Source organism: Protobothrops mucrosquamatus, unplaced genomic scaffold, assembly GCF_001527695.2.
Source record: "Protobothrops mucrosquamatus isolate PMUCROS unplaced genomic scaffold, P.Mucros_1.0 scaffold_197, whole genome shotgun sequence".
Classification (NCBI taxonomy): domain Eukaryota; kingdom Metazoa; phylum Chordata; class Lepidosauria; order Squamata; family Viperidae; genus Protobothrops; species Protobothrops mucrosquamatus.
The window spans coordinates 188675-205112 of record NW_015386273.1 but is presented as its reverse complement, the minus strand read 5'-3'; the positions used below and the strand labels follow the sequence as shown (position 1 = coordinate 205112).

Below are 16438 nucleotides of genomic sequence, written 5' to 3'. Positions count from 1 at the left end.
AGTCATAAAAGAGCCAAGGTTGCCTACCCTTGGCCTAGTCCTTGTCTCCCAACCCAACCCATCTCACAGGGTTGTTGTGGGGAAGAGAGGAGGAGGAGAGAATTGGACTGAACTGAATTGAACTTTATTTGACCAAGTGTGATTCGACACACAAGGAATTTGTCTCCAGTACAGAAGCACTCAGCGTACATGCAAAGCAGCAAAATCACCACCATCGCAATAAATGGGGGAGTAAAGAAGATAATAAGGATAAATAATAATATTACACACTGCATGGGGTAAATATACATAGACGTTAGACAGCACTGTAAGAATTAGGTGTTCAGCAGATCGATGACACGGGAAAAACTAGTATTAAGAATGTTCCCTGCCTTGAATAAGGAAGGAAGGAAGGAAGGAAGGAAGGAGAAAGAAGAAAGAAAGAAAGAAAGAGAAAGAAAGAAATTTCAGTATAAATTTTAACCCAACGGCGCTCTTTTCTCAAGCGGCCTTTGTGCAGATGTGCTGAAGTCCAACTCCCATCCGACCCAACCGAGCAAGGCGAAAACCTTTGGCTGCGCGCCCTGGACGCGCGATCCAAAGTCCACAAACCAGCCCCGTTTCCCCCGCAGCGTTAGCTCCCTCGGCTGCAGAACTTCCTCCTTTCGGTGCCGCCGGGCTCCTCCCTCGCTCGGCCCGCAGACGGATCGCTCCGCCGCCAGCCAATGGCCGGGAAGAGGCGAGGGGAGGAAGCGAAACCGCGCTCCCCTTTTCTTCCAGCCCCGGAGATCGTCTGAAAGCTGCCGTTTCGGGCCGCCTCGGAAGTTCCGCCGGAGACGAAGCTTCAAGGATGGGGGTCACCCAGTCCCTCGGCTTGCCCCACGGGAGGGGCGCTTATCCGGTCGGCTGCACCGACGTGATGGTGGGCCAGACCCCCAAGGTAGGTGGTGCGCAAGGGCGCCGCGGGACGGGCTCGGGCTCCCGTTTCAACAAGAACGTGGGAAAGAGGGCTAATTCTACGAATGTTTACATCAGGAATCTTCAAACTCGGCCTTTTTATGACTTGTGGACTTCAACTCCCAAGGGCCAAGTTTGAAGACCCCTGGTCTACTTTATCACCGGGCTGGAAAGTCGCTCCTTGGACTTTGCAGAAAGTTGGTTTGGGCTTAGAACACTGCGTGAATCCGGCTCCTGGGTGTCTATCTTAGCTTACGGTGTGGGTTTATCCATAAGCCATGGCTAAGCACAAGGTGTAAACCAGGGGTTTTCAAACTTGGCCCTTTTATGACTTGTGGACTTCAACTTCCAGAATTCCTCACGTGCCTGGCTGAGGAATTCTGGGAGTTGAAGTCCATAAGTCATAAAAGGGCCACGTTTGAAGACCCCTGTCCTACAGCATCTCTGAAGGAAGCCCATCTGCTCTCTGTCTGAAAACGTGTCTTCACTTACTCCTAAGTAACCATAGCATGACAGCCATTCCTGTATGGATTTGGAGGCAGGGCTTTCCACACTTGGCATGACTTAAGATATGTTTCTCAACCTTAGGGACTTTAAGGTTGGATTAGAACAGGGCTTTTCAACCTTTTCACCCATTGTACCACTTTTAGGATATGGCAACATCCGAGTACCACCAGTCGCCTAGCAAGGTGTCAAAAACTTGATGACCCCCCCCCCCCAAAAGGAACAAAGTGATAAAGTACCGGTAGTCCTCGACTTACAACAGGTCGCTTAGTGACTGTTCAAAGTTACAATCGCACTGAAAAAAGTGCCCCACAAGCCACAGCCGAGCAAGACACCTGCCTGCCCACCTGGCGGTGCTCTTCCTCCTGTCCAAGGTTTTCATTGTTGTGGGCATTTCTGTTGAGGATTGGCAGTGGGGGTGGAGTGGGGGGGGTGTTTGGTTTTTATTCCCCCCATCTGCTGGGTGGTTGCAGCAGGTTTGGGTCACTTCACATGACCCTGGGACACTGTGACCATCATAAATATGAATCAGTTGCCAAGCATCTGAATGTAAATCACAAAACCCTGGAGATGCTGCAACATTCCAGCTGATCGGTGCTTCTTCTGGGCTCAGCAGAGGCGTCAGGATCAGTGCTGCTTTCCAGCTGATTGGTGCTTCTTCTGGGCTCAGCAGAAGCACCAGGATCAGCGCCGAGCTCCAGCTGGAGCCTGGCGCTGATCCTGGCGCTTCCACTGAGCCCTGACAGCCTTGAAGAAATGCTGATCAGCTGGAAAGCGGCACTGATCCTGGCGCTTCCGCTCAGGCTTGTGTGGTGCTGCCACCGGTTCAGCTCATTCCCCTCCCCCGCTTTTCTAGGATGGTCGCGTACCACCTGCCAGGTGCCAATGTACCACAGGTGGTACCCATACCACTGGTTGAAAAGCCCTGGATTAGAAGACCTCCAAGGTCCCTTCCAACTCTGCTATTCTGTTACACTTCAAATCCCAGAATTCTGGGATTTCAAGTCCATTCATCTTAAGGTTACTCTGGTTGAGAAACATGCACTTAAGGGGATAGCAAGTTTCTGAAGGATCACGTTCCTTCAGAAATTAATCCATAGATTGTACAGCTCAGAAGGCTTAGTAATGTAGATTTATTCTTGATTGGTCAGATGTTTTGGGATAGCACCCAAGGCACCTATTACTATTGGTATCGGTACTACCTTTGCTTTCTTTTGCCACAGTTGTTCTACATCTTATTTGCAGGTTTTTCTGTTTTGGATTGTCTCAAGTTCTTTTTCTATATTGATATGATTTGTCAACAGTCAGCCAGATGAATAGATTGGATTTGGCACTTTTATCTATTTTTCAAATCCTTCCCAAAGATTGTTTGACAGGGTGAAAGGATGTAAGCTGTTTTGGATTAAAGCTGCCTTTTGCAATTGACTAATGGAGGATTTTGTCAGTGCCAATGGTGTTCAAGTGGTGTTCCAGCTGTTTTGGGACTGCACTCAAGGTGCCCGTTGCTATTTACTAATTTTATAATTGATATTTTAATTGCATTTAATTTAATCACATTTTAGATAATTTAATATCAATTAATAATTAAATATTTTAGTTTAATTCCTTTGATTTTGATGAATCCTGATTCTAAGTGCGAGGCTTTATTTAGAATTGAACCTGTTGGGGTTAATGGGATATATCTCTTAGAAGGGTATGTATTCGAATTAAAACCTTAACTGACAATTAGGTCCACCAAACAAGACTCTACTTCTAAAAGGTATTCTTTTAAGTGCCATCTAGTTAATCAAAGAAAGGAGAAACTTTTTTAAAAGGCCTTCTCCACAGTCAACATGATACAACACAGAAGTGGGGGAAAGGATCACGAAGAAAGAAAAAAATAAGGAATTGTTTTAGTTAATTTGTGACTTCTGCCTGTCAAAATGGCTCCTTTGGGTTAACAGTTGAAGAAAGAGTTGCGTAGGTTCCAGATGGTGCATGAATTCTGAATTTGCATTTATTTCAGATTATCTGTGTAGGTAGGTAAAAAGGCTTTGAACCTCTCACCTGTATCTTGACATAGTTTGGGTGACTCATAGTTACTGGGAAGGCCAGATGACTTTGTTTCTCAGGAATGATCCAGTGCAAAGCAAACCCTTCAGGGAATTTGTGCCAAGTTAGCCTTTTGTGAACCCGGTGCTCTGCCAGTGAATTCAATATATCCCTTCAAGCTATGTATAACTCAAAACAGTTCAATGGGATTAGCACTTTGGCCTCTTTGGAGGGCAATGGGCTGTTTAAAGCAGCTGTAAGCTCCTGTCTTGGCGGACGGGGTCTGAACTCCAGCGGAACAAAGAATCATGATCCAGATCCTGGGCCATTGTTTCCATAGGGGGTGGTGTTTTTTTTTGTAAACTAAGTTAAACGTAAACATTTCCCCTGTCCAGTCATCTCTGGCTCTAGGGCAGGGGTGTCAAACTCAATTTCATTGAGGGCCGCATCAGCATTGCGGTTGCCCTGGGAGGACCAGGTGGGTGTGGCCAGGGTGGGTGCGGCCTACTGGGTGGGTGTGGATGGAGTGGGTGTGGCCTATTGGGTGGGCGTGGCCAGCTCTACATCGTTCGCGTCAAGGGTGCCTGTGGGGGCCTGGGCAGGAGTGGGACAGATCTGAGGGTCTCTGGCAGAAGGGGGTGGGACCGGGGCAAGCGCCAAGGCATGGTGCATTTCTTCATTCCTCACAAAGGGTGACACCTCCCCAGCATGCACCCAGAGGCAGGGGCTGGATCCTCGCTGTTTCCAGACGGCCTTGTGGAGCTAAGACTGAATGCGTTTCAGCATAGATGGCCAGTACAAAATTGTACATTGGCTCCCAGCCAGCCTGGTCCAAGGCCAAGGCAGCGGGGGCCATTCCCTCACTGTTTCCAGGATGGCTTCGCGGGCCACATGAAACCACTTCGCCGGCTGCATCCGGCCCCCGGGCCTTGTGTTTGACATGTCTGAATTAGAGCCTTTAGCTGGATCTATCTGAGCACGGGCTAGACAGCCAACTGTTAAGGATGCTGTGATCTGGGTCTCATCACTTCAGTAGGTCTCTTCCAATTCTATTGGATGGAGTGGGTGTGGCCTATTGGGTGGGCGTGGCCAGCTCTACATCGTTCACGTCAAGGGTGCCTGTGGGGGCCTGGGCAGGAGTGGGACAGATCTGAGGGTCTTTGGCAGAAGGGAGTGGGACCGGGGCAAGCGCCAAGGCATGGTGCATTTCTTCATTCCTCACAAAGGGTGACACCTCCCCAGCATGCACCCAGAGGCAGGGGCTGGTTCCTCGCTGTTTCTAGACGGCCTTGTGGAGCTAAGACTGAATCGTTTCAGCATAGATGGCCACCACAAAATTGTACATTGGCTCCCGGCCGGCCTGGGCCAGGGCCAAGGCAACAGGGCCGTTCCCTCACTGTTTCCAGGATGGCTTCGCGGGCCACATGAAACCACTTCGCCGGCTGCATCCGGCCCCCGGGCCTTGTGTTTGACATGTCTGCTCTAGGGGGTAGTACTCACCTCCATTTCCTAGCCGAGGGAGCCAGCGTTGTCCAAAGACACTTCCGTGCTCATGTAGCCAGCATGACTCTATGCCAAGGTGCACAGAACGCTGTTATCTTCCCACCAAAGTGGTACCTATTAATCTACTCACATTTGCATGCTTTCAGACTGCTAGGTGGGCAGGAGCTGGAGCGAGTAACGGGAGCTCACCCCATTGTACTTGGGTCTCAAACCGCCCATGTCCCAGTTGACAGCTTCTTAACTGCTGCCGTGCCTCTTTTTGTAACGTAAAAGCCATCAATTGAAAACAAATACAGGTAACCCTCGACTTACACAACCATTCGTTTAGTGTCCGTTCGAAGTGCAACGGCACTGAACAAAGGGGCTTATGGTTGTTTTTCACTCTTACAGCCATTGCAACAATCCCCGTGGTCACGTGATCAAAATTCAAACGCTTGGCAACTGACTCGTATTTATGACGGATGCAGGGGGTCACGTGATCCCCTTTTTTTCAATCCTTCTGACAAGCGAAGTCAACGGGGAAGTCAGATTCACTTCACAACTGGGGTACTAACTTAACAACTGTAGTGATTCACTTAACTGAGGCAAGAAAAGTCATAAAATGGGGCAAAACTCACTTAACTATGTCGCTTAGCGGCAGGAATTTTGGGCTCAGTTGTGATCGTAAGTCGGGGACTACCTGCATTTGAAGAGGAAGATCAGAGTCCTTATGTCAGGGGTCTTCAAACTCGGCCCTTTTATGACTTGTGGACTTCAACTCCCAGAATTCCTCAGCCAGGCACGCGTGCCTGGCTGAGGAATTCTGGGAGTTGAAGTCCACAAGTCATAAAAGGGCCGAGTTTGAAGACCCCTGCCTTATGTTATGGATCAGACCTCTTCCCACAGTAAAATTGCATTGGCTGCCCTAACGTCTGAATGCCGAAAGTGCTCACATGTTGGGTGTTCTCGGTTTTGTCTTTGTTTGGTGGCTAATGGCCATAATAAATTAATTTTGTTTCAGCTCAGTAATAGACTCTGGTTGACTGAGAAATGAGATTGCTATAAGTGAGTAATAATTAAAAACAAAGGGAAGGAGACAAATGCAGTTTATGTTGTAAATATTCTACGACCAAAACAGAAAGCAAGATAAAATAAAGAGAGTCAAGGATAACCCTTCAGTTGCTTCCTTTGTGTTTCTTTTTCTTTTTCTTTTTAAATAGAGGAAGTTCTTGTCTTACAATCATTCGTTTAGCAACCATATGACGTTACAAGGGCACTGAAAAAAGTGACAGGATTGGTCCTCACACTTATGACCGTTGCACCATCCCCACAGTCACATGATCAAAATTTATGCTTGGCAACTGGCATGTATTTACGACGGTTGCAAGGTCCTGGGGGGTCACGTGATCTCTGTTTGCTGCCTTGCCAACCAGCTTCCAATAAGCAGAGTCAATACAGGAAGCGGGACTCACTTTAGCAACTGCAGTGATTCACAACTGGGGCAAAACAGTCATAACTTGTTTTAAGTGCAACTCACTTAACTGCCTTAGCAATGGTGCCAATCATGGTCGTAAGCCGGAGGCTGTACTGTAATATGTGGGCTTCACACTGACCCCACTACTTCCCTTATAGTTCAAACTTCAACCCCTGCATTAATTAGCACTTACAAGCAATGTTGACTTATTTCAGTTTGCAAATCCCCCAGTTTAAATGATATTGTACTTTTTGGAAATTGCATTCTTTTTTTTTTTTAACTATTTTTAATTTTTGCTTGTCGGTACATTCTAACCCTGAAATGACTCAGTGTTTCCCTTTTATTTCTTCTGCTTTTTAGTGATTGCCCAATTGCACAAGATAATATTTCTAACACTAGTAACTTTAGATTTTTAAAATCTTTGGGTGTATTTGTGCATCATTTGCTTGTCCGGATTTTTGTCTGTCTATAAGAAATTAGGGATGAGCAATGTAGCTAACATTGTGCTGTAGAGATTGCCTTGCCAAACAAAGGTCCAATATGTGCTGGCATCCTTTCTTTCTTTCTTTCTTTCTTTCTTTCTTTCTTTCTTTCTTTCTTTCTTTCTTTCTTTCTTTCTTTCTGCCTGCCTGCCTGCCTGCCTGCCTGCCTGCCTGCCTGCCTGCCTGCCTGCCTTCCTGCCTTCTTTCCTTCTTTCCTTCCTTTCTTTTTCTTTCCTTGCTTCCACACTTGCCCATTGGCTTTCTGAGAAAATAAAAATAGCGGGGAAGCACCAAACATCTACAGGAAGAAAGATAAGAATATGTACGAGTGAGGAGTTGTTTCCCTTTGTGGAAAAATGTTTTATATTATAGTTCATCATGACAGCCCTTTGGTCAATAAGGAAGTGCTTTTTTTTTTTTTTAGAAGGCTCACAACATGTTCTCAAAAGGTTAATGTTTATTTATTTCATTTGTATACCACTGAATTGACTAAGGATTCACAGCACAGTATAGTAGAGTTGAAACATCCATGATACAGTTAGAATAAACAACCATAAAAAACCCATTGTATAATAAATACTGAAATTATAAATACTGTACAGCCCCAAGTTGTTGGAAACTTCATTCCATACATCCAACAAGAGAAACATAACAATCTTAAAGAAACTGTGGTGATGATTAACTAACAAATGCTCTTTGGTAGTGCTCCAATTTGACCATCTTCTAGCACAGTGGTGGCGAACCTATGGCACGCATGCCAGAGGCGGCACTCAGAGCCCTCTCTGTGGGCACACGCACCATGCCCTGGAGATGGCAACCGTCCCTCTTCAACCAGCCGCCCGCTAACTTGCCCAGGTCCCACATGGCTGGATGCATCCCAGCACCCATGCGCTCGCTGGCCTCTGTGTGCAGGGGCCGATGGTGTCAGGCAGCAGCCGCCCTGGCCCCTGCCTCACCTTGCCCTGTGACAATGGCACCCCCACCCTGCCTCGCCTCACCCTGCAGGACGAGCCTCCTGCCCACCGCCCCACCTGCCAGAGACCCCCTGGATCTCCCCCAACCCTGCCCAGCCCCCACAGGCGTCCCTCCCCATGAACAACATTGTGATCACGCCCATCTTGGCCACACCCACCCAATCTGCCATGACCACCACAACCACGCCCATCCAGTGGGCCACGCCCACCTGGCACCCGGCGATAAATAAGTGGGTTTTGGGTTGCAGTTTGGGAACTCGGTCTCTAAAAGGTTCGCCATCACTGTTCTAGCACAAGGGTCTCCAGACTTAGCAACTTTGATTGTGGGCTTCAACTTACAAAATTCCCCAGCTAGCCTACCTAACTCTCTCTCCCTCATTAAGCAAGGATTACCTGTATAGACAAATATATTAGTCTCCCATAAAACAATTATATGAGTATCTGCTCAGATAGAGATGAATCAGTGAACAACATAATACATAGTTTTTGTCAGGCCCCTAAATCAAGATGGTGATTCTTCCAAGCTGAATTATTTGTTGTTTCCACACCTATAGACAGAATCTTGACAGACTAAGCACTTTACTATCTACATCTACCATATACTCTGGGAACTCTTAGGGAGGGACTGTCCTCGCCCTCTTTCTCTCCCACAAAATATCTGGACTGAGTCCTCTCTTAATTCTTTTGGAATGTACCCCTCCCTCCTGGGAATCCACCTCCTTGCTATATTCCATCACAGCTGTTCAATGTTTGAAGAAGACTTGTGCTAGGGGGTGTGAACAAGATTGTACTAGAAGTGGAGAAACCCAAGTGCCAGTCCCTGCTCAGCCACAGAAACGCCCTGTGGCTTTGGACTAGAAATGGGAAGTTCCAAGTTCTAATTCCCAATCAGCCTGAGAAGCTTCTTTGGGGTCTTTGGGCCAATCCCTTCCTCTTAATCTAGACGTTACCCATGAAATACGTTGTGTCTCTGATAGCTGAAGAATTCCAGGAGTTGCAGTCAACGCTGTGCTGAGGAAGCCAAATATGAATGATATCATGGAGAGAAGTTGAGTCACTTCAATTAATGAAAAACCCGTTGGCATTTAAATGAGGAAGTATAGGAAGTTGGAAAAGCTTCTTTATGCTTTCCAGAAGGAGCTATGGGGGGTGGGGGAAGGTGTGTCAGTCCACTCCTTGTGTAAAGCCTGGCCAACAGAATGGAAGGAATGAAAAGATATATAACAGTGGTGGCGAACCTATGGCACGCGTGCCAGAGGCGGCACTCAGAGCCCTCTATATGGGCACGTGCGCCATGCCCCGGAGATGGCAACCGTCCCTCTTCAACCAGCCGCCTGCTAGCTTACGGAGGTCCCACATGGCCGGATGCATCCCAGCACCCATGCACTTGCTGGCCTTTGTGTGCAGAGGCTGATGGTGTCAGGCAGCAGCCGCCCCGGCCACCGCCTCACCTTGCCCTGTGACAATGGCGCCCCCGCCCTGCCTCGCCTCACCCCGCAGGACGAGCCTCCTGCCCACCGCCCCACCTGCCAGAGACCCCCTGGATCTCCCCCAACCCTGCCCAGCCCCCACAGGCGTCCCTTCCCACAAGCAACATCGAGGTGATCATGCCCACCTTGGCCACACCCATTCAATCTGCCATGACCACAGCCACGTCCACCCAGTGGGCCACGCCCACCTGGCACCCGGCAATAAATAAGTGGGTTTTGGGTTGCAGTTTGGGCACTCGATCTCTAAAAGGTTCGCCATCACTGATATATAACCATCCAATGAATGAGACTGACGCTTATCAGCTGGAAAACTGGGATTTCCTCAAATGAAATATCCTAGAAACTTCGAGCTGGCTAAACCTTAGACCTGAGCCCAGATTCTTCTCTTTTAAAGTTTGATTTTCATTTATTACTTCAAGGGTCTGTAATCTGCCCCGTAGCTGCCTATTCTAAAGGTAAAGGTTTCCCCTGTCCAGTCATGTCCAACGCTAGGGGGCAGCAGTGTCCGAAGATTGCGCCATGGTCATGTGGCCAGCATGACTATATGCCTATTCTAGTTCTACATTTATCATGTGTTATTGTCTGCAATGAAAACACTGAAATCTGGCAATGCTGCCAGGGCTCATCTGCAAAAATATTGGAGTTGCAGTGGGGTAGGGGTAAGGAATTCACAGAAAAAAGGGAATTCAGAGGCATAAGGGAGGTGATGGAGTAAGCATATTCTGAGAGATAATTCTAAGGCAGGGCTTTTCAACCTTATCACAGATTGTACCACTTTTAGGACATGACAATATTTGAGTACCACCAGTGCTTAGCAAGGTGTCAAAAACTTGATGACTAAAAAAAGGGGGAGAGGGATTTTGGGTTTTACTGATTAGATTCATTTGTTGTTATAGAAATGGCTAGTTTATAATATGGCAGTGATGGCGAACCTTTTAGAGACTGAGTGCCCAAACTGCAACCCAAAACCCACTTATGCATCGTCGAGTGCCGGGTGGGTGTGGCCCATTGGCTGGGTGTTGCCCATTGGGTGGGCGTGGCCAGTTGGGTGGACATGGCTGCAGTGGTAATGGCAGACTGGGTGGGACTAAAAAGTTCAATCAATCAATTCCAACTTTGCAAGATCTTTTTTTTCCCGCAAGAAGTTGAAATTGACTGATTGAACCTTTTTTTTTTTGCACGTGGTGGAGTCCTAAAGCGAAAAGGTTTTATAAAACCCAGCTGAAGGCCTAGGACTGGGGCGACGGTGCGCGTGTCCACAGAGAGGGCTCTGAGTGCCGCCTCTGGCACCCGTGCCATAGGTTTGCCACCACTGTAATATGGAAAGTAAAAAAGTTGAGGTTCAATGTTAATGCTTCCTTCTACTGCAACAGAGGAAGTCTGTTTTTTTTCTCTTCTCCCCCTCACTTTTTCCCCTTTTTCCTCCCCACTGTGTCCTACTATTTGCTTTTGTATTTTTGTATTTTATTCTATAATCTAATAAAATATTACAAACTGTAGGAAAAAAGTAAAAAAGTACCAGTTTTAAATTCTTTGGTGGCTGTTCCTTTGCTGAATCACTTTCCCTTTGCACTGACAAATGTATGATGAATTTATCCGTGTTTATTAATATGCACCACTACCAGCTAGCTCAGGGGTCTTCAAACTTGGCCCTTTTATGACTTGTGGACTTCAACTCCCAGAATTCCTCAGCCATCATGGCTAGATGAGGAATTCTGGGAGTTGAAGTCCACAGGTCTTAAAGTTGCTAAGTTTGTAGACCCCTGAGCTAGCTGGTCGGCCCTTCTTAGCTCTCCTTCCACAGTGTAGTAAGAATGCACCCCCCCAATCCCTTCCCTACCCTTAAAGACACAGAAATCAAGTGCAAAGCAAGAAAGGCTCACAAAATAAATACATAAACTCCGGGGGGGGGTTTTTTCTCTTTAAGCTGCTTCAGGCATGTCACTTGTCACAATGTTGCAATCCCAGACTGAAAGGCTCCAGCAATTGCGAAAAGCTTTAGCTTTAAAATTCTCATGGCTGGAGAAAATGAACTAGGAGACCTTTTCTTCCAGCAACAGCTGCTGCTTCTTCTCTGTCCCTGTTTCCTCCCTGCCGGCTGATCTCTCCTTCTCTTTCCCTGTTGTCTTTTTTTCCCCTTTCCCTGCCCAAACCACCTCCTTTTATAGCCTCTCCTCTCCTCCCCCCCTTTTTCTTCAGTTCACCTCCACGCTGCTTCCAGAAGTGCCAATCAGCTGGAGCCCTGCTGGCTCCTGGGGCTTCTGCCGAGCCCAGATAGTCCTGCAGCTGGAGCTGCCGCTCCCTCAGGCTTGGGTCGCTAGGGCTCATTCCCCTCCCCTGCTACACTTGGCTAGAAGTTGCGTATCACCTGCCACATGGCAAAGTACCACAGGTGGTACGCGTACCACCAGTTGAAAAGCCCTGTTTTAAGGGACCGAAGGGGAGATGGGCTGATGTCTGCCGAAGATAGACTACATAATAGAAGAACAGGCTCAGCTGGAAGGTGGAGTTAAAGGTGTCATCAGTTTTGAATCACTGTGTTGCAACAAGAGGCCCAAATCCAGCCCTCTCCCCGTGACTGTTAGTTAACTAGATTCTTATATATAGGTAGCAATAATAAACTCTTCTGCAATTTGAAATCAACAGTGGAGGTCTATGCTAACTTCATCCTTCTTTTCCACAGGGCCTCTTCTTCCGCCTCTTCTATCCCTGTGTCCCTCAGGGTGAGGCCGAGGAGCCATCCTGGATTCCCCGCTATGAATATTACTCCGGACTAGCTGACTACATGTGCTTAAATAGGAAATGGTTTGCTCCACTTCTCAGTGTCACATTTGGTAAGATAACTGGTGCTCGTGAGTAACTCAGTGAAAGTCTGTGGTCCCCACAGCTGTTCTTATGCCTAATAATGTTTTCAACCATGCTGGCTTTAAGATCTGTGGACTTCAACTCCCAGAATTCTCCAGCTAGCATAATAATAATGATGATGATAACAACAACAACAACAACAACAATAACAACAACAACAACAACAACAACAACAATAATAATAATAATAATAATAATAATAATAATAATAATAGTTGGAAGTGACCTTGGAGGTCATCTAGTCCAACCCCCTGCTCAGGCAGGAAACCCTATACCATTTTGGTATAGGGAATAGTACTCCAAAACTTCCAGTACTGAAGCATTCACTGCTTCTGGAGGCAGGTTGTTCCACTGGTTAATTGTTCTAACTGTCAGGAAGTTTCTCCTTAGTTCTAGGTTGCTTCTCTCCTTGATTAGTTTCCATCCGTTGCTTCTCGTCCTGCCTTCAGGCGCTTTGGAGAATAGCTTGGCTCCGTCTTCTTTGGGGCAGCCCCTGAGATATTGGAACACTGCTATCATATCCCCCCTCGTCCTTCTCTTCGTTAAACTAGACATACCCAATTCCAGCAACCGTTCCTTATATGTTTTAGCCTCCAGTTCCCTAATCATCTTTGTTGCTCTTCTCTGTACTCTTTCTAGAGTCTCAACATCTTTTTTACATCGTGGTGACAAAAACTGGATGCAGTATTCCAAGTGTGGTCTTACCAAGGCATTGTAAAGTGGTATTAATACTTCACGTGATCTTGATTCTATCCCTCTGTTAATGCAGCCTAGCATTGTGTTGGCTTTTTTGGCAGCTGCAGCACATTGCTGGCTCATATTTAAGTGATTGTCCACTAGGACTTCGAGATACCTCTCACAGTTACTACTATTGAGCAAGGTACTCCCTATACTATACCTGTACATTTGGTTTTCCATGCCTAAATGTAGAACCTTTTTTCACCATTGAATTTCATTTTGTTAGATAGCGCCCAGTGTTCAAGCCTGTCCAGATCCTCCTGTATCTTAAGCCTGTCTTCTGGAGTGTTGGCTATTCCTGCCAGCTTGGTGTCGTCTGCAAATTGGATGAGTTCCCCATCTATCCCCTTGTCCAAATCGCTGATGAAGATGTTGAAGAGCACTGGGCCCAGAACAGAGCCCTGGAGCACCCCACTACACACTTCCCTCTATGTAGATGCGGTTCCATTGAGGACCGCACAATGAGTATGGCCAGTCAGGCAGCTACAAATCCATCTGGTGGTGATGCTATCTAACCCACATTTTTCTATCTTATCAAGTAGTAAGTTGTGATCTACTTTATCAAATGCCTTACTGAAGTCCAAGTAAATTATATCCATAGCATTCCTCTGATCCACTAATTTTGTCACTTGGTCAAAGAATACAATAAGATTTGTCTGGCATGATCTGTTTTTGACAAAACCATGTTGGCTTTTAGTAATGACTTTGTTTGCCTCTAGGTGTTCGCTGATTCGTTATTTGATTATCTTTTCCAGAATCTCCCCAGGTATTAAGGTCAGGCTGATAAGTCTGTAATTTCCTGAATCCATTTTTTTTCCTTTTTTGAAGATGGTAACTATATCAGCTCTTTTCCAGTCCTCTGGTAGTTCCCCAGTGCTACAGGATCTTTGAAAAATATAGTTCAGTGGTTCTGAGATCACATCTGCCAGTTCCTTGAGAACCTTGTGGTGTAATCCATCTGGTCCTGGTGATTTGAACTCATCTAGGCTGGACAGATGCTCACTTACCATTTTCTTGCCTATCTTAACTTTTGTTTCAATTCTTTTTTTATGGCACTATTTTTGATAGGTTGGTCTGTTTTTTTCCCTTTGTGTGAAGACAGATGCAAAAAACGAGTTAAATAGTTCTGCTTTCTCCCTGTTGCTTGTCACCTTCTTGCTACTTTCCCCCACTAATGGACCAATCATTTCCTTCACTTTTTTCTTGTTTTTTACATGTTGAAAAAAGCTTTTTTGTTATTTTTGACTTTGGTCACAAGCCTTAGTTCATTTTGAGCCTTAGCTTTCCTCACTTCATCTTTGCAGGCTCGGGCTATTTGCTGATATTCTGCCTTAGTTATGTGCCCCTCTTTCCACTTTTTATACTTGTCGTTTTTATCTTTCAATTTATCAGAGAGTTCTTTATGCAGCCATGCAGGTTTCTTTTGAGAGCTGTTATTTTTCTTCTTTGTTGCTATTGTGCTAGACTGGGCTTTTACTATCTCACTTTTCAAAATTTCCCAAGCTCCTTGAGTTGTTTTCCCCTTGAGGATTCTCATCCATGGAATCCTTCCCAAGCCCTCTCTACGTTTATTGAAATTAGTTCTCTTAAAATCCAAGATTCTAGTTTGACTGTGTTCTATTGCTTGTGCTTCCATAATGTTGAATTCCAATATTGCATGATCACGTCCTCCCAAGGTTCCTGTGGCTTCAACACCTTGTATCATTTCATCTCTGTTAGTGAGAATTAGATCCAATATGGCTAATCCCCTAGTTCCCTTCTCTACTTTTTGGGAGACAAAGTTGTCTGCTAGGTTTGTCAGGAATCTGTTTGATCTTCCACTTGGTGCATAGTTTGTCTCCCAGTTGATGTCAGGGTAGTTAAAATCCCCCATTACTATTGTTAGCATACCTTAGTTAGCTGACTAGCAAAAAGTTCATCTATTTCCTCTATTTGGTTGGGTGGCCTATAGTATACACCTATGGCAATGTCATTTCCCCCCCCTTTTACATTGACCCAAATGCATTCAAGACAGTTTTCATCATTATTGTGCTCTATTTCTGTAGAGATGTAGTTATTTCTTATATAGAGAGCAACTCCACCTCCTCTTTTATTTGGTCTGTTTCTTTTAAATAATTTAAATCCTTCTAGCTGTGTGTTCCATTTGTGGGTTTCATCCCACCATGTTTCCGTATTGGCAACAATATCATATCTGTCCTCATTAACCTGAATTTCTAGTTCACTCTGTTTGCTGTTCATACTCTGTGCATTGGTGTATAGACATCTGAGTCCTTTGTCCTTGACCCTGTGTTTACTTTCTACATAACATGTGTGGTGCCTGAGTTCCCCTATTTTCTTACCACCTATTTGGTTAGTGCACTTTGTGTGGCACTCGCTATTAAAAGCTTTATTTTGCTTGACAGCAAGGTTGATATTCTTGTCCACACACACATCTATGTTACATGCACTGATAGCCCTATAATTTTTAGATTGCCAGGGACAGGGATGTTCTGTATCAATTAATTCACTGTCCCCGCTGTTTAGTTTAAATATTCCTCCAGAAAATCTGTGAATTTATTGCCAAGTAACTCAGTCCCTTTCTTTGATGGATGCAAACCATCTCTTTTGTACATTTTTTCATTGGACCAGCTATAGACATCGTGACTAATATAACCAAAGCCTTCCCCTTTACACCACTCCTTTAGCCACATATTGAATTCTGCTATATGCTGGCCTTTTCCATTTTGCTCCTTATACACTGGTAAAACCTCTGAAAAAGTAAGCCTACAGCCTATCCTGCTAAGTTCCTGCCCCAAGCTCTGGAAATCATTCTGCACAGAGAGTACATCTTTTTGGGACAGATCGTTAGTGCCAAGATGTACAATAGCCTCCACATCACAGTACTTGCTGGCATTCTTGACTATTTTAGAAATACGCTTCTTGTCCCTACTGGCAGTAGCACCTGGAAGACACCTGACCTCTTTTCGAAACCTCTGTGTCCTTTCCTAAATTTACATCCCTTATAATTGAATCACCAACCAGAAGGTGGCTTCTCTTTTTGGATGCCTTTCTGTTCTTGCATAACTGGTGTATAATACCTGATTCGCACTTCTCCCTGTCGAAAACAAGTTCTTCATCTCGGACCACGATCCCCTGCTTATTTGAGTTATCATCACAAATACCTTTATCTGTCTCCTTAATGTCCCTGTTAAGGTCAGCAAAGGCACTGTATCTGTTGTGCAGGGACACAGTGAAAGCTTTGTGTTTATGGTTCACAGTTCTTACCCTGCCAGATCCCACGATTGTATACACTGCCCTTCTCTTGCAGGATCTTTGTGGTAGAAGGGGCTGATAGCGCGGAGGCTCAATAGAGTAGAAGGGCTGAACTGGACACCTAATTTCTGCCTGAAGAGCACAGATTACAGACCCTAGATGGATAATCTGTCCTTGTAGACTAGTGATTTGTTTATAGATAGGACAGTT

At 45.7% G+C, this 16438-nt stretch overlaps 1 protein-coding gene across 1 annotated transcript in view; it reads left to right on the top strand.

Annotated features, from left to right (window-relative positions):
* The first annotated feature begins 706 nt into the window (after positions 1-706).
* Positions 707-16438, top strand: part of PAFAH2 (platelet activating factor acetylhydrolase 2) — a 30591-nt gene continuing 14859 nt past the window's right edge. The window contains exons 1-2 of the mRNA XM_015824979.1: positions 707-919; positions 12057-12207. Of these exons, the coding sequence (XP_015680465.1) occupies positions 830-919; positions 12057-12207 (241 nt within the window). The 5' untranslated portion in view covers positions 707-829. The remainder of the gene's footprint in view (positions 920-12056; positions 12208-16438) is intronic.